Source organism: Oncorhynchus kisutch, linkage group LG27 (genome assembly GCF_002021735.2).
Source record: "Oncorhynchus kisutch isolate 150728-3 linkage group LG27, Okis_V2, whole genome shotgun sequence".
Lineage (NCBI taxonomy): Eukaryota > Metazoa > Chordata > Actinopteri > Salmoniformes > Salmonidae > Oncorhynchus > Oncorhynchus kisutch.
The window spans coordinates 1,920,799-1,943,984 of NC_034200.2; the positions used below are offsets into that span (position 1 = coordinate 1,920,799).

The window sequence follows — 23,186 nt, forward strand, 5'->3', positions numbered from 1 at the left end:
AAGCTTCTGATAGCCTAATTGATATAATTTGAGTCAATTGGAGGTGTACCTGTGGATGTATTTCAAGGCCTATCTTCAAACTCAGTGCCTCTTTGCTTGACATCATGGGAAAATCAAAAGAAATCAACCAAGACCTCAGAAAAACGAAAAACAATTGTAAACCTCCAACAGAGGTTGGGAGCAATTTCCAAACACCTGAAGGTACCACATTCATCTATACAAACAATAGTACGCAAGTATAAACACCATGGGACCTCGCAGCCGTCATACCGCTCAGGAAGAAGACATGTTCTCTCTCCTAGAGATGAATGTACATTGGTGCGAAAGGTGCAAATCAATCCCAGAACAACAGCAAAGGACATTGTGAAGATGCTGGAGGAAGCAGGTACAAAATTATCTATATCCACAGTAAAACAAGTCCTATATCGACACAGGCTGCTCAGGAAGGAAGAAGCCACTGCTCCAAAACCGCCATAAAAATAGCCAGACTACGGTTTGCAACTGCACATGGGGACAAAGATCGTACTTTTTGGAGAAATGTCCTCTGGTCTGATGAAACAGAAATAGAACTGTTTGGCCATAATGGCCATCGTTATGTTTGGAGGAAAAAGGGGGAGGCTTGCAAGCCAAAGAACAACATCCCAACCGTGAAGCACAAGGGTGGCAGCATCCTGCTGTGGGGGTGCTTTGCTGCAGGAGGGACTGGTGCACTTCACAAAATAGATGGCATCACCAGGAAGGAAAATTATGTGGATATATTGAAGCAACATCTCAAGACATCAGGTGAAGTTAAAGCTTGGTCGCAAATGGGTCTTCCAAATGGAAAAAGACACCAAACATACTTCCAAAGTTGTGGCAAAATGGCTTAAAGACAACAACGTCAAGGTATGGGAGTGGCCATCACAAAGCCCTGACCTCAATCCTATAGAAAATATATGTGCAGAACTGAAAAGGCGTGTGCGAGCAAGGAGGCCTACAAACCTGACTCAGTTACACCAGCTCTGTCAGGAGGAATGGGCCAAAATTCACCCAACTTATTGTGGGAAGCTTGTGGAAGGCCTTCCAAAATGTTTGACCCAAGATAAACAATTTAAAGGCAATGTTACCAAATACTAATTGAGTGTATGTACATTGCTGACCCACTGGGAATGTAGTGGAAGAAATAAAAGCTGAAATAAATAATTCTCTACTATTATTCTGACATTTCACATTCTTAAAATAAAGTGCTGATTCTAACTGACCTAAAACAGGGAATATTTACTAGGATTAAATGTCAGGAATTATGAAAAACTGAGTTAAAATGTACTTGGCTAAGGTGTATGTAAACTTCCGACTTCAACTGTATTTGCCTTTCTAAATAATGTCCAATCAATTGAATTTAGCACAGGTGGACTCCAATCGAATCAAATCAAATGTATTTATATCGCCCTTCGTACATCAGCTGATATCTCAAAGTGCTATATAGAAACCCAGCCTAAAACCCCAAACAGCAAGCAATGCAGGTGTAGAAGCACGGTGGCTAGGAAAAACTCCCTAGAAAGGCCAAAACCTAGGGAGAAACATAGAGAAGAACCAGGCTATGTGGGGTGGCCAGTCCTCTTCTGGCTGTGCCGGGTGGAGATTATAACAGAACATGGCCAAGATGTTCAAATGTTCATAAATGACCAGCATGGTCAAATAATAATAATCACAGGCAGAACAGTTGAAACTGGAGCAGCAGAACGGCCAGGTGGACTGGGGACAGCAAGGAGTCATCATGCCAGGTAGTCCTGAGGCATGGTCCTAGGGCTCAGGTCCACGGAGAGAGAGAAAGAAAGAGAGAATTAGAGAGAGCATACTTAAATTGACACAGGACACCAGATAGGACAGGAGAAGTAGTCCAGATATAACAAACTGACCCTAGCCCCCCGACACATAAACTATTGCAGCATAAATACTGGAGGCTGAGACAGGAGGGGTCAGGAGATACTGTGGCCCCATCCGATGACACCCCCAGACAGGGCCAAACAGGAAGGATATAACCCCACCCACTTTTCCAAAGCACAGCCCCCACACCACTAGAGGGATATCTTCAACCACCAACTTACCATCCTGAGACAAGGCCGAGTATAGCCCACAAAGATCTCCGCCACGGCACAACCCAAGGGGTAGAAACATCTCAAGGACGATCAATGGAAACAGGATGCACCTGAGCTCAATTTCGAGTCTCATAGCAAAGGATCTGAATACTTATGTAAATAAGATATTTTAGTTTTTTAATTGAATACATTTGCAGAAAATTTCAAATAATGTGTTTTTGTTTCGTCATTATGGGGTATTGTGTAAAGATTGAAGAGGAATTATATTTATTTGATCCATTTTAGAACAAGGCTGTAAACTAAATATGGAGATCTGAAAACTTTACGAAGGCCCTGTAGATACTACACACAGAAACTACACACAATACGCAACATGCAACAATGTCAACACATTTACTGAGTTATAGTTCATATAAGGGCATCAGTAGTTGAAATAAATTCATTACGCCCTAATCTATGGATTTCACATGACTGGGCAGGGGCGTAGCCATGCGTGGGCCTGGGAGGGCATAGGCCCACCCACTGGGAAGCCAGGCCAAGCCAATCAGAATGAGATTTCCCCACAAAATGCTTTATTACCGACAGATATACTCCTCGGTTTCATCAGCTGTCTTTTTGGATGGTCTCAGACGATCCCGCATGTAAAAAAGACGGATGTGGAAGTCCCGAGCTGGCGTGGTTACACGTGGTCTCTGGTTGTGAGGCTGGTTGGACGTACTCCCAAATTCTCAAAAACGACCTTGGAGGCGGCTTATGGTAGAGAATTTCAATTCAAATTCTCTGGCAAAGGCTCTGGTGAACATTCCTTCAGTCAGCATGACAATTGCATGATCCCTCAAAACTTGAGACATCTGTGGCATTGTGTTGTGTGGCCATTTATTGTCCACAGCACAAGGTGCACCTGTGTAGTGACCGTGATGTTTAATCAGAATCTAGATATGCCACACCTGTCAGGTGGAGGGTTATCTTGGCAAAGGAGAAATGCTCACTAACAGGGATGTAAACAAATTTGTGCACCAAATTGGAGAGAAATAAGCTAGCTTGACTTTATATCTTTTTCAAATACTCAGGCCAGGTTAGCTAAACATGGTAGCTAGCTTGACTTTATATATTTTTCAAATACTCAGGCCAGGTTAGCTAAACATGGTAGCTAGCTTGACTTTATATATTTTTCAAATACTCAGGCAAGGTTAGCTAAACATGGTAGCTAGCTTGACTTTATATCTTTTTCAAATACTCAGGCCAGGTTAGCTAAACATGGTAGCTTGCTTGACTTTATATATTTTTCAAATACTCAGGCCAGGTTAGCTAAACATGGTAGCTTGCTTGACTTTATATATTTTTCAAATACTCAGGCCAGGGTAGCTAAACATGGTAGCTTGCTTGACTTTATATCTTTTTCAAATACTCAGGCCAGGTTAGCTAAACATGGTAGCTAGCTTGACTTTATATATTTTTCAAATACTCAGGCCAGGGTAGCTAAACATGGTAGCTTGCTTGACTTTATATATTTTTCAAATACTCAGGCCAGGTTAGCTAAACATGGTAGCTAGCTTGACTTTATATATTTTTCAAATACTCAGGCCAGGTTAGCTAAACATGGTAGCTAGCTTGACTTTATATCTTTTGCAGTGACCTTTGCTCAATTGAATGTCACCTACCATTAAAGCTACACTATGTAACTTTTTGGGCAACCTGGCCAAATTCATATAGAAATTTGAAATATAGATCTGTCATTCTCATTGAAAGCTGTAGATCTGTTTTATGTGCGTCAGTTCTATGCGTCCTTTTGTTAAGTTTAGTTTTTCTGTCTTTTACTTCCAGCTTCAAATAGATGAAAATACAGTTTTGAACATATATTTCACAGTGGTTTAGGTGGTACAATGATTCTCTACATTTTCTATGCTTGTCTTGTCACATAAACTGAAATTAGGTGAACTATTAGAATTTTTGAAATGGTGGAGCAATTGCTGCATAGTGCACCTTTAACTTACATAAAGCTACATTTAAGAAAACTTTATGGTTTGGTCTGATTAAAGGGACTTAAATTATAAATACCCATTGATTCTTGCAAAGAAGAGTTTACAGAAGGAACGTCAAAGTTTCATACTCGTGTCTAGAGTGCCGGGTTAAATTGTATTGAGGATATTTTTGTCCTTTTTTAATTTTATTTATTTATTTAACTAGGCAAGTCAGTTAACAACAAATTCTTATTTTCAATGACGGCCTAGGAACAGTGGGTTAACTGCCTGTTCAGGGGCAGAACGACAGCTCGGGGATTTGAACTTGCAACCTTTCAGTTACTAGCCCAATGCTCTAACCACTAGGCTACGCTGCCGTCTTCATGGTTAAAGTAGTGAGAAATAAATGTAATTGTTGTACAAATATGTGAGTGTGCTTAATTTAGTATCATCCTAAATCGAAATAATACATTTTATATAAGGCTAATTTCCCTATGGTGGACAGACCGTTTTACTACAATACAGACTAACAGTAACGTTTTCACCACACAAGAATGACAGGAAATGCACATCCCTTTTTTTTTTTACCTCAAATTGGTGATGTTAGAATTAAAGTGTGTAGTCATCACAATCTAAAACAATCGATTGGTTAAAACAGATCAACATATTTTGTTTGGTACCTGTGTATGTCATAAACGCCCATTCGTAGTGGAATTGTTCAGTCCACAGTGGCAGGACATTTTTTGGTTTGATGATTCGTTCAAATTATCCAGTCCAAAAAAGTTTCATTTTTCTTACCCCGTCACAAGCCAAAATAAGCTTGTTTTGTTCCAATACAATCCATTTATATAAGAGGAACATGCAAACGAGCCGTTTAGTTTGTCTGCTGAAGTTAGTTTATGTAGCCACAGCATCATTTAGCTGGAGCCTACTTTATACCTAGTCCAGATGTTTTTTTAGATATAATCATTCTAATGGTCTAAAATATTATCCCAGCCCCAGACCGTACTCTGTCAGCTTCCACTCCGCCATTCGCACGTATTTATTCTAATAACAGAAACCCAGACGATGACGTGGTCATCTTTTGGTGCGTTCGTTTTAGGCTACAAGGGTTCCGGATCTGCGCCAGCTGCGTTTTGATATGAAGCAGCCCCCCCCAAAAATGCCAACCAATGGCAAAACCGGAAGGAAAGCACTTTCTTTTCTTGTTCAATCTGAGCAAGATTGAGAGTGCTTTGACCCAATGAGAATGGGGGACACCAAGGATCGCAGTGCGTCTAAATAGGGCCGGACTAATGCATTTGGGGCACCTACCTCCATTCTGCAACTTTTGCCATGAGGCTGAGATTTGTTTTTGACAGTTAAAAGCAAATTGACTGCATTTCGACACATTTAACCAGTGCCTATGAAACTTGCACATGCTATCTGGGGGGCCCCAAACTCCAGGGGCCCCCAATCAATGTATATTTTGAGGGGGACGAATGCACCTGTTCTGAATATTGGGGGGAGGGGAGCAATTTCGCCTATGACAAAAACAGAGACACACGCACACAGAGAAGAAAGAGAGACTGAGAATACATATTCCATTCCATTTGTGTTTATTTTCTCTCTATCACAGTTACAACACCTGCCTTATTTTCAACATCATCTTCATCATGACATCAAGTCATCCATCCACTTGATGTCACAGACAGACATAAGCAAGAAAACAAATCCCTCTTCTACACATAATGAGAGAACATCAATCAATCAATCAACATGACCAAGATAATAAAGAAACACAAATAAGGTCAGTTTCACTCCAGCCAACAATAAGACAATAAGGCTCGGTAAAGACATGGCACAGCAGGAGAAAAACAAGTAGACAGTTAAAAAATAAAGACTAACTGATCAAAGACAGGTAAAACTGTGTCAGAAAGACAAACTGATCAAAGACAGGTAAAACTGTGTCAGAAAGACAAACTGATCAAAGACAGGTAAAACTGTGTCAGAAAGACAAACTGATCAAAGACAGGTAAAACAGTGTCAGAAAGACAAAATGATCAAAGACAGGTAAAACAGTGACAAAGACAAACAGATCAAAGACAGACCAAAGACAGGTAAAACAGTGACAAAGACAAACAGATCAAAGACAGGTAAAACAGTGACAAAGACAAACAGATCAAAGACAGATCAAAGACAGGTAAAACAGTGACAAAGACAAACAGATCAAAGACGGGTAAAACAGTGACAAAGATCAAAGACAGATCAAAGACGGGTGAAACAGTGACAAAGACAGACAGATCAAAGACAGGTAAAACAGTGACAGAAAGACAAACAGATCAAAGACAGGTTCAAAACAGGTAAAACAGGCAAAACAGTGACAGAAAGACAAACAGATCAAAGGCAGGTAAAACAGTGACAGAAAGACAAACAGATCAAAGACAGGTAAAACAGGTAAAACAGTGACAGAAAGACACACAGATCAAAGACAGGTAAAACAGTGACAGAAAGATAAACAGATCAAATACAGGTAAAACAGTGACAGAAAGATAAACAGATCAAAGACAGGTAAGACAGGTAAAACAGTGACAGAAAGACACACAGATCAAAGACAGGTAAAACAGTGACAGAAAGACAAACAGATCAAAGACAGGTAAAACAGGTAAAACAGTGACAGAAAGACAAACAGATCAAAGACGGGTAAACAGGTAAAACAGTCACAGAAAGACAAACAGATCAAAGACAGGTAAAACAGTGACAGAAAGACAAACAGATCAAAGACAGGTAAGACAGGTAAAACAGTGACAGAAAGACAAACAGATCAAAGACAGGTAAAACAGTGACAAAGACACACAGATCAAAGACAGGTAAAACAGTGACAGAAAGACACACAGATCAAAGACAGGTAAAACAGGTAAAACAGTCACAGAAAGACAAACAGATCAAAGACAGGTAAAACAGTGACAGTGACAGAAAGACAAACAGACCAAATAGGTATGTCGATTACGAGTACGGTAGAAGAAGAAGCACAGAGTTGAGCGGAGCTGCCATGAAGATGAATTACATTTGGATGGAGATCCATTGGCTTTACTGTTGCTGAGCTGTTGGGCTGGACTCAACAACATCGACATTGAAAAAGCAAACAAAGAATAGAATCCCAGAACACATTTCAAGGGCTTGGTTAGCTTAATATACTGGGTAATGACTTGGGACTACTAGAGGAGGAGATGGAGAGAAAGTCACTGAAGTTATGACAGGGAAATGTACAGGTACGGAACAGACAGACACCAAGGCAAGCGGCCTGTTGGAATGTGCAGGACAGGAAACAGAATCCCCAAAGGTAAAACCATGAAACTAGAATTCTATTTCTCTGGATAACACACTTCCTCATTACATACAACATTACCTCAAAAGATAATAACAACAACACGTATTCTGATAAATCCATATTTGGCAGGAAGGGAGACAGAAAAGGTAGGTAGCAGATTTTAGGAATCGTGTACAAATCATTATGACTGCAAATATAGCACAGTCGATCACTCCATAGTGTATTATAAGACTTGTCATAAGCATTCACAACAGCTCATGGTTCCTTATGACCACCTTAACAACTGCATTACGCCTTCATAAACATATTCATTATATGCATTACACTAAGTGGGAAGAGTGCAGTATATGGACCACTATAAGCATTCATAAAGGCCAAGGACTCATTATAACTGCCCAAATGAACGCCTACATGCCAATGAATGCATTCGTAATAGATCCCACACAGGTGGCTCAAAGAAAGGTCATCAAAAGGTCAAGTTAGTTCTCGTTCCAATTAAAGCACATCATTGCACAATGTAAGAAGGTGAAGCAATACTGCATGGTTGTGGTATAGATATGATACACACATGATAGGTCCAACTGTTAGTGTGTATGTTAAATGTTTTCCGATACTGAAGACAGAGCTCACTAACAGTTCTCTACAGGCAGTAGAAACTAGCCAGCGTTACAAGAAAGAAAACAAGCGTTTCTTTTTGTAGGTTTCAAATTCTTAAACGTTTTTTCTCCCCTTTTCCCCTAAAACTGCAATATAGAAGTATGTACATGTTATATTCAATATAGCTTCTCAATATAGAAGCATGTACATGTTATATTCAATATAGCTTCTCAATATAGAAGCATGTACATGTTATATTCAATATAGCTTCTCAATATAGAAGCATGTACATGTTATATTCAATATAGCTTCTCAATATAGAAGCATGTACATGTTATATTCAATATAGCTTCTCAATATAGAAGCATGTACATGTTATATTCAATATAGCTTCTCAATATAGAAGCATGTACATGTTATATTCAATATAGCTTCTCAATATAGAAGCATGTACATGTTATATTCAATATAGCTTCTCAATATAGAAGCATGTACATGTTATATTCAATATAGCTTCTCAATATAGAAGCATGTACATGTTATATTCAATATAGCTTCTCAATATAGAAGCATGTACATGTTATATTCAATATAGCTTCTCAATATAGAAGCATGTACATGTTATATTCAATATAGCTTCTCAATATAGAAGCATGTACATGTTATATTCAATATAGCTTCTCAATATAGAAGCATGTACATGTTATATTCAATATAGCTTCTCAATATAGAAGCATGTACATGTTATATTCAATATAGCTTCTCAATATAGAAGCATGTACATGTTATATTCAATATAGCTTCTCAATATAGAAGCATGTACATGTTATATTCAATATAGCTTCTCAATATAGAAGCATGTACATGTTATATTCAATATAGCTTCTCAATATAGAAGCATGTACATGTTATATTCAATATAGCTTCTCAATATAGAAGCATGTACATGTTATATTCAATATAGCTTCTCAATATAGAAGTATGTACATGTTATATTCAATATAGCTTCTCAATATAGAAGCATGTACATGTTATATTCAATATAGCTTCTCAATATAGAAGTATGTACATGTTATATTCAATATAGCTTCTCAATATAGAAGCATGTACATGTTATATTCAATATAGCTTCTCAATATAGAAGCATGTACATGTTATATTCAATATAGCTTCTCAATATAGAAGCATGTACATGTTATATTCAATATAGCTTCTCAATATAGAAGCATGTACATGTTATATTCAATATAGCTTCTCAATATAGAAGCATGTACATGTTATATTCAATATAGCTTCTCAATATAGAAGCATGTACATGTTATATTCAATATAGCTTCTCAATATAGAAGCATGTACATGTTATATTCAATATAGCTTCTCAATATAGAAGCATGTACATGTTATATTCAATATAGCTTCTCAATATAGAAGCATGTACATGTTATATTCAATATAGCTTCTCAATATAGAAGCATGTACATGTTATATTCAATATAGCTTCTCAATATAGAAGTATGTACATGTTATATTCAATATAGCTTCTCAATATAGAAGCATGTACATGTTATATTCAATATAGCTTCTCAATATAGAAGCATGTACATGTTATATTCAATATAGCTTCTCAATATAGAAGCATGTACATGTTATATTCAATATAGCTTCTCAATATAGAAGCATGTACATGTTATATTCAATATAGCTTCTCAATATAGAAGCATGTACATGTTATATTCAATATAGCTTCTCAATATAGAAGCATGTACATGTTATATTCAATATAGCTTCTCAATATAGAAGCATGTACATGTTATATTCAATATAGCTTCTCAATATAGAAGCATGTACATGTTATATTCAATATAGCTTCTCAATATAGAAGCATGTACATGTTATATTCAATATAGCTTCTCAATATAGAAGTATGTACATGTTATATTCAATATAGCTTCTCAATATAGAAGTATGTACATGTTATATTCAATATAGCTTCTCAATATAGAAGTATGTACATGTTATATTCAATATAGCTTCTCAATATAGAAGCATGTACATGTTATATTCAATATAGCTTCTCAATATAGAAGCATGTACATGTTATATTCAATATAGCTTCTCAATATAGAAGCATGTACATGTTATATTCAATATAGCTTCTCAATATAGAAGTATGTACATGTTATATTCAATATAGCTTCTCAATATAGAAGCATGTACATGTTATATTCAATATAGCTTCTCAATATAGAAGCATGTACATGTTATATTCAATATAGCTTCTCAATATAGAAGCATGTACATGTTATATTCAATATAGCTTCTCAATATAGAAGCATGTACATGTTATATTCAATATAGCTTCTCAATATAGAAGCATGTACATGTTATATTCAATATAGCTTCTCAATATAGAAGCATGTACATGTTATATTCAATATAGCTTCTCAATATAGAAGCATGTACATGTTATATTCAATATAGCTTCTCAATATAGAAGCATGTACATGTTATATTCAATATAGCTTCTCAATTGCCCTTTAAAAAATAGGAAGGAAAAAAATATTCGGAGCAAATCTACTTGAGAATGTTTCCTTTTTATATAACAGAAATACAACAAAGAAAACAACATGAAAATAGCACCACGGTTCTCTTTACGGTGCATATGCCCTGAAACTACAAATCCATATCTAATAATCGTCACTGCTTGTCCCACTTCCTCTTTCAACACCTATCATAAAGCCCCAGTTCTCCAAACACACCAAATCAAAACCTTCCAAAGCCTCAGGTCTCCTAAACACCTTCTCATTTACAGCAACAACCTAGGGAATAGTTACACCGGGATGAATGAGCCAATTGGAAGCTGGGGATGATGATTAGTTGGCCATGATGGTATGAGGGCCAGATTGGAAATATAGCTAGGACACCAGGGTTAACATACTCTTACAATAAGTGACATGGGGATCTTTAGTGACCACAAAGAATCAGGACACCCGTTTAACATCCCATCTGAAATACAGCACCCTACACAGAGCAATGTCCTCAATCACTGCCCTAGGTTACATATATATTTTTTAGACCAGAGGAAAGAGTGCTTCCTACTGGACCTCCAACACCACTTCCAGAAGCATCTGGTCTCCCATCCAGGGACCAACCCTGCTTAGCTTCAGAGGAAAGAGTGCTTCCTACTGGACCTCCAACACCACTTCCAGAAGCATCTGGTCTCCCACCCATCCAGGGACCAACCCTGCTTAGCTTCAGAGGAAAGAGTGCTTCCTACTGGACCTCCAACACCACTTCCAGAAGCATCTGGTCTCCCATCCAGGGACCAACCCTGCTTAGCTTCAGAGGAAAGAGTGCTTCCTACTGAACCTCCAACACCACTTCCAGAAGCATCTGGTCTCCCATCCAGGGACCAACCCTGCTTAGCTTCAGAGGAAAGAGTGCTTCCTACTGAACCTCCAACACCACTTCCAGAAGCATCTGGTCTCCCATCCAGGGACCAACCCTGCTTAGCTTCAGAGGAAAGCCAGCAGTGGAAGCTTATTAAATAAAGAGTGTTCCCTTTGCATTAGCCCTGGCCAGTGACCCATAAGGCAAATTTAGTGCAATAAAAAATTACCACAGGTTTGTGGCGGGATAGGGTGAATGAAATTGAGAACAATGGACTTGATTGCTCTGATGCAAATCAAAATTATGACTGGCCAATCTGCTGCCAGTCAATTGGTGGAGAAGTGTCAGGTGCTTGCTTTGGCTGGGGGATGGACTGAGAGAGAGCTGAGCGGGGTGTGTTTAAGTGCTCACTTAAAATCCTATCACAATCAGACAGGAGTCCAAAATAGGAAATAAAACCTCTTCTCTCATCTGGAATAAAATGTGAAAAAGCCACTTGCCAAGACTAAACCCAATGTTTCTGAAAGCAGTATATGAGTAGGATGTGTAGGAAACCCCATGTCGTTGAAATGATCTGTTCCGAAGACGACAACAAGCGACCATTGAATGACTGATGGATAATGCTGGACCAGTTTCCCCCCATACCAAGTTAGGGCAGACTGCCTGAGATGTGACTTCAGGGGTTATCTTGGTGACACAATAACAAGGTTGAGGAGAAACCCTTACTCACAAAGTACCGTGCTGTACTACACTCTTAAAAGGTGCCATCTAGAACCAAATGGTTCTTCGTCTGTTCCCATAGGAGAATCCTTTGAAGAACCCTTATTGGTTCCATGTAGAGCCCTTTTGGTTCTAGGTAAAACCATTTCCACAGAGACTTCTACATGGAACTCAAAAGGGTTCTACTAGAAAACAAAAAGTGTTCTACCTGGAACCCAACAGGGTTCTCCTATGGGGACAGCCGAATAACCCTTATGGAAGCCTTTTTCCCAAGGCTGCATCCAGTACCACTCTATTCCAGGCAACACTGTGGGCCCCATTGGGCTGTGTATACCACACACAGAGAGAACTAGACATCCAGGTTCAGAACGTTCTTATGGGGGGACCCAAGAGGTGTAGAAGCCCCATCCCTGACACCCCATTTTAACACCAAAGCAGTGACGACCCAAAATAAAACCTCAAATTCAATTTCACTTCAAAATCTGTGTATATAAAATCTCCATGTATAAATGTTTTTCTTTGTGCAGTGCAAGTTAGTGCCATTTCTTTAGGTACATCATTTATCCTCGTAATGTTATTTTCATTGGCACTTGTGAAGTTTCTGACCATTAATTACCAGCCTACTCTCCACTCTGACCAGTGAGGTACTGTAAGACACGACTTCTCTCTCTCAGACAGAACGCCTGACAGCAAGGTTACTAGCCAACAAGCATGACCATATTTGTTGGTAATGGTTATCAAGGAAAAGACTGACATGGCATGGCTCTATTGAACACGTATTGGGAAAGTTCAGCGTGACAGTGGAATTAAAATGTAAAGGCAACTTTCCCTGTTAACATTCACTCATAAACTCTGCATATGTCGGCTCAATTGGAAATGACCAGTACGCAATCTGTAAGGATTCAGGGATATGGATGAATAGAGCCCCAAAAAGAATCCCGTTGGTTTGATTGCTTGTTTGTTGTACCCAACAAACAACAAGATATAACAGTCACGGCCAGCTGTCTTAGAATGGCTACTGATGTCATGTCAATTAGAATATGTGACAGCTGAGAGCGCATGTGTCAACATGACAACAGATGTGTAAGACAGCCAACGGCTGGAAAGTCATAGGCTGTGTTCGATAGGATAAAAGACGCAATATATCATAGGTAAATTGTGACTGGATGATGGAAGGTGATTTGTAGATCAGTCCGTCGGCAGGCAGTTGCCTGCAGTAGTTTTGATGATGCTATCGAACACTGCCACTGACTGTGGCCATTGTCATCGAAACAAGTTCAAGGTGAGCTGAGGTAAGAGGCCAGGTGGCACTACAGGATGTGCACCTGCGTGACTGTGCGTAGGGCTCTAAAGTGAGGCCATAAATATTTTGCTGTGCGACCTAGATTATTTTTGTTGGGGGGGTGTACTGTGCTCCTATAAAAAACAAGTATCCCGAATAATAATTGTTGTAATGATTAGGCTTCGCAGTACTGTTGATTCCGAGTCCCCTAGAGAAAAAAAAGTTAGCATCATGGTTGAACCATTACTACAGCAAAAATAGTTTGTTTCTAACCCAGTTAAAAAGATCTGACCCATATTACCAGCGCAGTTGTTATTCTTTCTATAGCCTATCGACAGGACCGCAATTTATGTTAATAAACCACCATTCTAAAGCTACTCGCGGGCCCTTGGCCATTTGTTTACAGTTTGTTCAGTCATGTTACCTCATTGGCTACCTAGCTAACAAACTGGTAACTTTACCAGTATATCCAAACATTTAGGGGCACAGAAAGGAAAAGGATAGCTTCTTCAGGAGATCAATGATCGTAGCACTGACTGATTGTCAGATTTCTTGCATGTCCTCATCACAAACCTGACGTGCTTAGAGACAGTGTACAATGTTCAATGTAATGCATCTCAATAGGAAAATAGTGATTTTACACAATGTAGAAACCAAATATTCAGATATATACCAAATTTCAGATATTTGTATCAACATTTGAGCTTTTATTATAAACTATCTAAACGGTGTTCATTTCTGGGGCACAGCATGTGCTTCAAAAGGGGATAGAATTAATATAGGCTGCATCTCAATCAATTAAACAATATAATCTGGTGCTCATACATTTTATGTGGTGCTCCTAACTTTTAAAAATTGGGAGCACCAGTTCATTTAGAGTCCTGTGTGTGTGTGTGTGTGTGTGTGTGTGTGTGTGTGCTGTTGTAACTTGTGTAATGGCTAGTAGTCAGTGTTGGGAGCAGAAAGAGAGAGCCTGCAGAGACTACATTCAAAGAGCTGGCAACAATAGAAACCGTAGCTAGAGTAGAAAAATACATCTGTTTAAAAATATACATTTATATCTGCTCTCATGTCTGATCAGGAATCCAGGTACAATTCATAGGAAGCATCAGATACCAGTTAAGAGCTGTAACTGGGAGTGAGGGTTGAGTAGGACTGACTATGGTACAGTACCCACAGAGAATGAGTATTCTATGTCCATGATGATACCCAGAAAATGAACACTGAGTAGCCAGCAGCGTTACAGCAGAGCTTAATGTTGTCGACGATAACGGTTATCAACAATAGAGCTGATTAATCAAAGCAAGACGAGACTTTCCAAACCCTGGCCATTACACTTTGCAACTACTAGTTGCCTTGGCAACTGATCACTGAAAACACATAAGAAGTAAGAAATGAGAGGAAACACTTTAGTTACAAAGTTTACAGTGATCTGTTGAAAGATGTGTTGTTTCTGAAAGATGCATATCAGAGGTATAGAAAGGAAGAAAGGGAAATAGATATCTTTATAAAGTGTACATTCAAAACGTAACATTTGGTGCAACCAGATGGAAGAGTGTGTGTTTCATATCTATGGATGATTTACTTCCCAAACAACGTGATTAGAGTTTCTGAGTTGAATTCCTATAAGAGCATGTGATGTGTTATTCCATAACATCTTAATTCTAAATCTAAATTCTCAGCGATATTCTGATTTGTTTTTCCTTTGGTAGACTTTACTGCCCTTTTCAAAAGAGTGACAGTTGATATTTGAAAACGATCCATTGGAATAAAAGCCCCGAAGTGAGATTTTAGTTGTAAAACATTAACAGAGATGCATTGAAAGAGGCTGACAAGGGCAGTATCAGGATCTTATAAACCCAAACACAGTAGCTTACATGATACTCGGACCGGTAAAAAACAATACGTACACAATAGCAAAAAGCTTATCTGAAATCTTCAACCACTCCCCTACAGTGAAGGCAGACAAAATGAGAAAATACAAAACAAAAAGGTTTTGAATAATATTTTCTTTTTTTTTGATTACCGAAAAAGTCTCATCATTAGAAAGAAAAACAATTCTTCCAAAGCCAAATTCATTTTTCTTTTTTGCCTTTTTCATCAGTTAGTTGTTGTGTTTTGTGAATTCAGCTGTCTGAGGACTAGGAGAAGCGAGCAGAGAGCCCCCTGCTGGTCAGGAGGAAGCAGTGCGTGCTCTGAGGGGCTTCATCACGGAGAAACCCCCACATCTCCTCAGTGGAAGATGACACCTCATTGAAGCGCTGGCAGAGGAAGAGTCCATCCCAGTGATATACTGGGGTTCAGTCAGTGAATCGCTGACAGGCTTTTTTCCAGCGGCAGGCTGTGCACCACATGTCCCTCTTCTCCATGCCATACACTTTCCGGCACTTTTTGGCCTCTCCGCGGGGTTTCCTTGGCAACCAATAAGATGGCACACAGTTAGACTTTACACTACAATACCATGAAGTTGCTAAACACACTCACACAGCAAGGGTCAACACACACACACACACACACTGTGTACCTGATTCCTGGTGCTGGTTTGGGCAGAGGGGCAGTAAAGGGAGGTGTCTTGCAGATGGTGGTATGTGTGTGAGGGGCTGGCTGTCTCTTCTCCCCGAAGCTCACCGTGCGGATGTGAGTCAACGGCCCCTGCAGGGGCAACCACAGGTCAAAGGGCATTCAACACCAACCAATCACAGCATGGCAGTCCATAATTAAGGGTTACACCTAATGCTCTGAGATTTTCCTGACCATGTGACATGACAAGAAAGAAGTCTACGTAACTACGGCTCTAGATCAGCGTCACCTCTCAGACCGTGTTATTCTAAACTGATTCTAGTTCAGCTCTAAAGTCTACATAGTAAACAACACTCCAGGGACGGGAGGTAGAGGCAGAGAGAGGTAGAGTAGAAGAAAGGAGGAGAGAGATGAGCTAGAATGAAAGGGGAAAAGAGAAATTGAAAAAGAGGTTGGTTGGGGTGGTAGGAGCTAGGGAGTAGGAGTAGGGAGTAGGAGCTAGGGAGTAGGAGTAGGGAGTTGAGAGATGGGTTAGTGATTGAAGAGAGAGATATGAGGATGCAGAAAGAGAGGGAGAGAAAGCAGCCTGCTCACCGTTAAGCCTTTAAAAATGACAGGAGGGGACTGCCAGGACACACTGATCCCATCCCTATTCCCATCAGCCTGCTCCGAACACACAGGAATACTCACAGGAACAGTGGCCTGGAAAACACAGTACCGCACCACGGTGAGAGACAGAGAGAGAGATGAGAAGGGAGAGAGAGAGGAAGAGCAGAGAGAGAGAGAGAGGGAGGGAGAGGTGAGAAGGGAGAGAGAGATGAGAAGGGAGAGAGAGAGGAAGAGGAGAGAGAGAGGAAGAGGAGAGAGAGAGAGAGAGAGAGAGAGAGAGAGAGAGAGAGAGGGAGAGATGAGAAGTGAGAGAGAGAGGAAGGAGAGAGAGAGAGAGGAAGAGGAGAGAGAGAGAGAGATGAGAAGGGAGAGAGAGAGGAAGAGGAGAGAGAGAGAGAGAGAGAGATGAGAAGGGAGAGAGAGAGGAAGAGGAGAGAGAGAGATGAGAAGGGAGAGAGAGAGGAAGAGGAGAGAGAGAGAGAGAGAGAGAGAGAGAGAGAGAGAGAGAGAGAGAGAGAGAGAGAGAGAGAGAGAGAGAGAGAGAGAGAGAGAGAGAGAGAGAGAGGGAGGGAGAGATGAGAAGTGAGAGAGAGAGGAAGGAGAGAGAGAGAGACAGAGGGAGGGAGAGATGAGAAGGGAGAGCGAGAGGAAGAGGAGAGAGAGAGAGAGATGAGAAGGGAGAGAGAGATGAGAAGGGAGAGAGAAAGGAAGAGGAGAGAGAGAGAGAGAGAGAGAGAGAGAGAGGAAGAGAGAGAGGAAGAGGAGAGAGAGAGAGAGAGAGAGAGGAAGAGGAGAGAGAGAGATGAGAAGGGAGAGAGAGAGGAAGAGGAGAGAGAGAGGAGAGAGAGAGAGAGGGAGGGAGAGATGAGAGAGATGATTAGAGAAGAAGTGAACGAGTGGAGGTAGAGGGAGGTTGAGTGACAAAGAATGATACTGAATGAAAAGGGAGATAGATACTACGGAAAATTTAGTAAAATAGAGAAGGCGGCGACCTCACCTAAAGAAATCTATTGATCTGACGTGACGTGTCATGACATGTGCAGTTTTAAGCCTGTTCAACTCAGTTTCATGGACATAAGTAACTAAACACACACAGGCCAGGAGAACCAAAACATGATCTGTCATGGAGTAGAGGACAGCTCCAGTACATGAAACTCCTGGAGTCTCTATAGCAACAGAGTACCATGACCATTGGAGAATACGGTGGATGTGCGTGCATGTGTGTGCCTGACTGTTCTTACCTGGTAGGCGTGGTCAGTACGGATATGGCAGAGCGTGGAGGGAGCTGATTGGCTGAGCAGACTGGGGGCATGACCCTGCGGTCCCCTCATGACGATGTGGGCGGGCTCAGAGCGGGGAACGAAGGCGGCGTGGGAGAAAGGGGGGAAGATGGGGGGAGGGCCGGTAGTGGTGGGGGAGGTGGGCGTGAGGCTGGACAAGCCCTCTGATAGGCTGTCCATGTTGACCTCGATCTCTGAGTAGTAGAAGTCCTCCTCCCCGTCACTGTAGTCTGAGTCACAGTTCCGCCTGCACCATAGGAGGACATACATGAAGCAGCTTCTAAGATTCAGCCTTACGTACAGGATACACATGCTATACACCGTCCAACCAAATGCTTCCTTGCAGATTCCTTCTGGACAAGGCAACATCAATAACAAATAATATAATAATATGAAAATAAAGTAATTGGCTCAGTAGAATAGAATAAACATTTTAGCATGAGAATAATAGAGAACCATTTATAGTCCCTTATTTCCACGTGTTTTGGGGAAGGGAGGATTTGAGGGGTGTTTATTTAGAAATCATAATACAACTGCTGCTACCAGACTCGTAACGTGTGTGTAGCATGAATGTACAGTACCAGTCAAACGTTTTAACACACCTACCCATTCAAGGGCCTTTCTTTGGACTGTTTTCTACATTGTAGAATGAAGGCATCAAAACTATGAAATAACACATATGGAATCATGCCGTAACCAAACAAAGTGTTAAACAAATCAAAATATAATTTGATGGCAGCTTTGCACATTCCTGGCATACCTCAACCAGCTTCATCTGGAATTATTTTCCAACAGTCTTGAAGGATTCCCTTATATGCTGAGCACTTGTTGGCTGCTTTTCCTTCTGCTGTCCAACTCATCCCAAACCATCTCAATTGGGTTGTGAGGTCAGGTGATTGTGGAGGCCAGGTTATCTGATGCAGTACTCCATCACTCTCCTTTCTGGTATAATAGCCTTTACACAGACTGGAGGTATGTTGGCTGATTGTCCTGATGAAAAACAAATGTCAGCCCCACTAAGCCCAAACCAGAAGGGATGGCGTATTGCTGCAGAATGCTGTGGTAGCTATGCTGGTAAAGTGTGCCTTGAATTCTAAATAAATCACAAACTGTGTCACCAGCAAAGCTCCCCCACACCATCACACCTCCTCCTCCATGCTTCACGGTGGGAACCACATATGCGGAGATCATCCGTTCACCTACTCTGCATCTCACAAAGACATGGCGGTTGGAATCAAAAATCTCATCAGACCAGAAGACAGATTTCCACCTTTCTAATGTCCATTACTTGTGTTTCTTGGCACAAGCAAGTCTCTACTTCTTGTTGGTGTCCTTTAGTAGTGGTTTCTTTGCAGCAATTCGACCATGAAGGCCTGATTCACGCAGTCTCCTCTGAACAGTTGATGTTGAGGTGTATTTGTTACTTAAACGTATCCTCTGCAGCAGAGGTAACTCTGGGTCTTCCGTTTCTGTGGCGGTCCTCATGAGAGCCAGTTTCATCATAGCTCTCGATGGTTTTTGCAACTGCACTTGAAGAAACTTTCAAAGTTCTTAACATTTTCCGGATTGACTGACCTTCATTTCATAAAGTAATGAGGGACTGTCGTTTCTCTATGCTTATTTGATCCGTTCTTGCCATAATAAGGACTTGGTCTTTATCAAATAGGTCTATCTTCTGTATACTACCCGTATCTTGTCACAACACAATTGACTGGCTCAAACGCATTAAGAAGGAACGAAATTCCATAAATGAACTTCGACAAGGCACACCTGTTAATTGAAATATACTCCAGGTGACTACCTCATGAAGATGGTTGACAGAATGCCAAGAGTGTGCAAAGCTGTCATCAATGCAAAGGGTGGCTACTTTGAAGAATCCCAATTATATTTGGATTTGTTTAACATTTTGGTTACTACATGATTCCATATGTCTTCATTTTGATGTCTTCACTATTATTCTAGTCGTGGCCAAAAGTTTTGAAAATGACACAAATATGAATATTCACAAAGTTTGCTGCTTCAGAGTCTAGATATTTTTGTCAGATTTTACTATGGAATACTACTTTTATTGACAATTACATAAAGTTGATGCAAAGAGTCAATACTTGCGGTGTTGACCCTTCTTTTTCAAGACCTTGGCAATCTGCCCTGGCATGCTGTCAATTAACTTCTGGGCCACATCCTGACTGCATAATCAATGCTTAGAGTTTGTCAGAATTTGTGGGTTTTTGTTTGTCCATCCACCTCTTGAGGATTGACCACAAGTTCTCAATGGGATTAAGGTCTGGGGAGTTTCCTGGCCATGGACCCAACATATCGATGTTTTGTTCCCTGAGCTACTTAGTTATCACTTTTGCCTTATGGAAAGGTGTTCCGTTATGCTGGAAAAGGGCATTGTTCGTCACCAAACCTTTCCTGTTGCTCTCGGAGGATGTGTTGGTACCATTCTTTATTCATGGCTGTGGTCTTCGGCAAAATTGTGAATGAGCCCACTCCCTTGGCTGAGAAGCAACCCCACACGTGAATGGTCTCAGGATGCTTTACTGTTGGCATGACACAGGACTGGTGGTAGCGCTCACTTTGTCTTCTCCGGACAAGCTTTTTTCCAGGTGCCCCAAACAATTGGAAAGGGGATTCAGAGAAAATGACTTTACCCCAGTCCTCAGCAGTCCAATCCATGTACCTTTTGCAGAATATCAGTCTGTCCCTGATGTTTTTCCTGGAGAGAAGTGGCTTCTTTGCTGCCCTTCGTGACACCAGGCCATCCTCCAAAAGTCTTTGCCTCAATGTGCGTGCAGATGCACTCACACCTGCCTGTGACATTCCTGAGCAAGCTCTGTACTGGTGGTGCCCCGATCCCGTAGCTGAATCAACTTTAGGAGACGGTCCTGGCCCTTGCCGGACTTTCTCGGGCGCCCTGAAGCCTTCTTCACAACAATTGAACCGCTCTCCTTGAAGTTCTTGATGATCCGATAAATGATTGATTTAGGTGCAATCTTACTGGCAGCAATATCCTTGCCTGTGAAGCCCTTTTTGTGCAAAGCAATGATGACGGCACACGTTTCCTTGCAGGTAACCATGGCTGACAGAGGAAGAACAATGATTCCAAGCACCACCCTCTTTTTGAAGCTTCCAGTCTGTTATTCGAACTCACACAGCATGACAGAGTGATCTCCAGCCTTGTCCTCGTCAACACTCACACCTGTGTTAAGCAGCAGATTTTGTGAAAATTAATATTTGTGTCATTCTCAAAACTTTTGGCCACGACTGTACAAGGTAGAAAATAGTAAAAATAAAGAAAAAACTCTTGAATGAGTTGGTGTGTTGAAACTTTTGACTGCTACTGTATTAGTGTGTGGGTGTGTGTGCTTAGGTGTGGAGAATCAGAGTAGGTGGTCAGTCCAGTTCAGCAGTCTGATGGCTTGTAGATAGAAACTGTCTCTGAGCCTGTTGGTATCAGACCTGACGCTCCGATACCATCTGCCCGACCGTAAGGGGGTGAACAGCTTGTGACACTGAGAAAATTACTTTTTAATGGTGTCAGACCAAGGCTCTGCATCTGTCCTCGTGCTCCTAGACCTTAGTGCTGCTTTTGATACCAAACCCAAATTTGTCTACACGGACAAGTTCTGGCCTGGTTTAGATCTTATCTGTCGGAAAGATATCAGTTTGTCTCTGTGGATGGTTTGTCCTCTGACAAATCAATTGTACGTTAAGTCAGGGTAGTAAGTTGGTGGTTTGAAGATATCCCTCTAGTAGTGTGGGGGCTGTGCTTTGGCAAAGCGGGTGGGGTTATATCCTGCCTGGTTGGCCCTATCCGGGGGTATCATCGGATGGGGACACAGTGTCTCCTGACCCCTTCTGTCTCAGCCTCCAGTATTTATGCTGCAGTAGTTTATGTGTCGGGGGGCTGGGGTCAGTCTGTTATATGTGGAGCACTTCTCCTGTCTTATCTGGTGTCCTGTGTGAATTTAAGTATGCTCTCTCTAACTCTCTCTTTAATTCTCTCTCCCTCTCCTCCTGGAGGACCTGAGCCCTGGAACCATGCCTCTACCTGTCCTGATGACTCTGTCCACCTGGTCGTGCTGCTGCTCCAGTTTCAACTGTTCTGCCTGCGGCTATGGAACCCTGACCTGTTCACCGGATGTCTTACCTTGGCCTGAACCTGCTGTTTTCGACTCTCTTCCTCTACTGCACCTGCTGTCTCGAACTCCGAATGCTCAGCTATGAAAAGCCAACTGACATTTACTCCTGAGGTGCTGACCTGTTTCACCCTCTACAACCACTGTGATTATTATTATTTGACCATGCTGGTCATTTATGAACATTTGAACATCTTAGCCATGTTCTGTTATAATCTCCACCCGGCACAGCCAGAAGAGGACTGGCCACCCCTTGGAGCCTGGTTCCTCTCTAGGTTTCTTCCTAGGTTCCTGCCTTTCTAGGGAGTGTTTCCTAACCACCTTGCTTCTACACCTGCATTGCTTGCTGTTTGGGGTTTTAGGCTGGGTTTCTGTACAGCACTTTGTGACATCGGCTGATGTAAAAAGGGCTTTGTAAATACATTTGATTGATTGATTGGGGTGTGTGGGGTCTTGATGATGCTGCAGGCCTTCATCAGGCCCTGTTTTGAGTAGATGTCCTGGTTGGGTGGGAGCACGGTCCCAGTGATGTACTGTTCACTTAGGGTCGTGGATGGAGCAGCAGGTAACAACAGTGTTGAACGCTGAGCTTTAGTCAATGAAAGGTGATCCTTTTGTCCTGATGTGTTACGGCCATGTGGAAGAGGCATCTTACATAGATCTGTTCTAGCTGTAGACACAGTGGGTCCAGTGTGGGCCATGACCAGCCTCTCGGAGCACTCCATGATGAACGGGGTGAGTGCGACGATGCAATTGTCATTTGGGAATGTCACATTGTTTTTCTTGGGCACTGGTAGTATGGTGATCTCCTTGAAGCAGGAGGGGACTACAGCCTGGGACACAGACAGGTTGAAGATGTCCGAGAAGACGCCGGTCAGCAGGTCAGCGCACATTCGCAGGACGCAGCCAGGGATGTCCTCTTGGCCGGCAGCTTTGTGAGAAGGTATTATTTAGAGTTTTCCCCCATGTCATCCTAGGAGAACAAAAGAACCTGGTCGTCTGGAGCAGCAAGAGTCTTCCTGGGTGGCTCGGTATTGTCTGCGTTGAAGCATAGAATGTATTAATCTCATGGGCATTCGGAGGACGCGGCCAGAATGTATTAATCTCATGGGCATTCGGAGGACGCGGCCAGAATGTATTAATCTCATGGGCATTCGGAGGACGCGGCCAGAATGTATTAATCTCATGGGCATTCGGAGGACGCGGCCAGAATGTATTAATCTCATGGGCATTCGGAGGACGCGGCCAGAATGTATTAATCTCATGGGCATTCGGAGGACGCGGCCAGAATGTATTA

The 23,186-nt window shown here is 41.4% G+C and overlaps 1 protein-coding gene across 2 annotated transcripts in view; it reads right to left on the bottom strand.

The window, feature by feature from the left end:
• Positions 1-5,620: 5,620 nt before the first annotated feature.
• The window catches only part of LOC109879589 (zinc finger protein 704), a 95,067-nt gene continuing 77,501 nt past the window's right edge, over positions 5,621-23,186 (bottom strand). Inside the window, exons 6-9 of one of the 2 annotated variants that reach the window (XM_020471759.2) lie at positions 17,709-17,994; positions 16,453-16,560; positions 15,863-15,990; positions 5,621-15,750 (exon numbers count right to left, since the gene is read on the bottom strand). In XM_020471759.2, coding sequence (XP_020327348.1) covers positions 15,639-15,750; positions 15,863-15,990; positions 16,453-16,560; positions 17,709-17,994 — 634 coding nt within the window. In that variant the 3' untranslated portion in view covers positions 5,621-15,638. The remainder of the gene's footprint in view (positions 15,751-15,862; positions 15,991-16,452; positions 16,561-17,708; positions 17,995-23,186) is intronic. The other variant, XM_020471760.2, reaches the window with a different exon arrangement.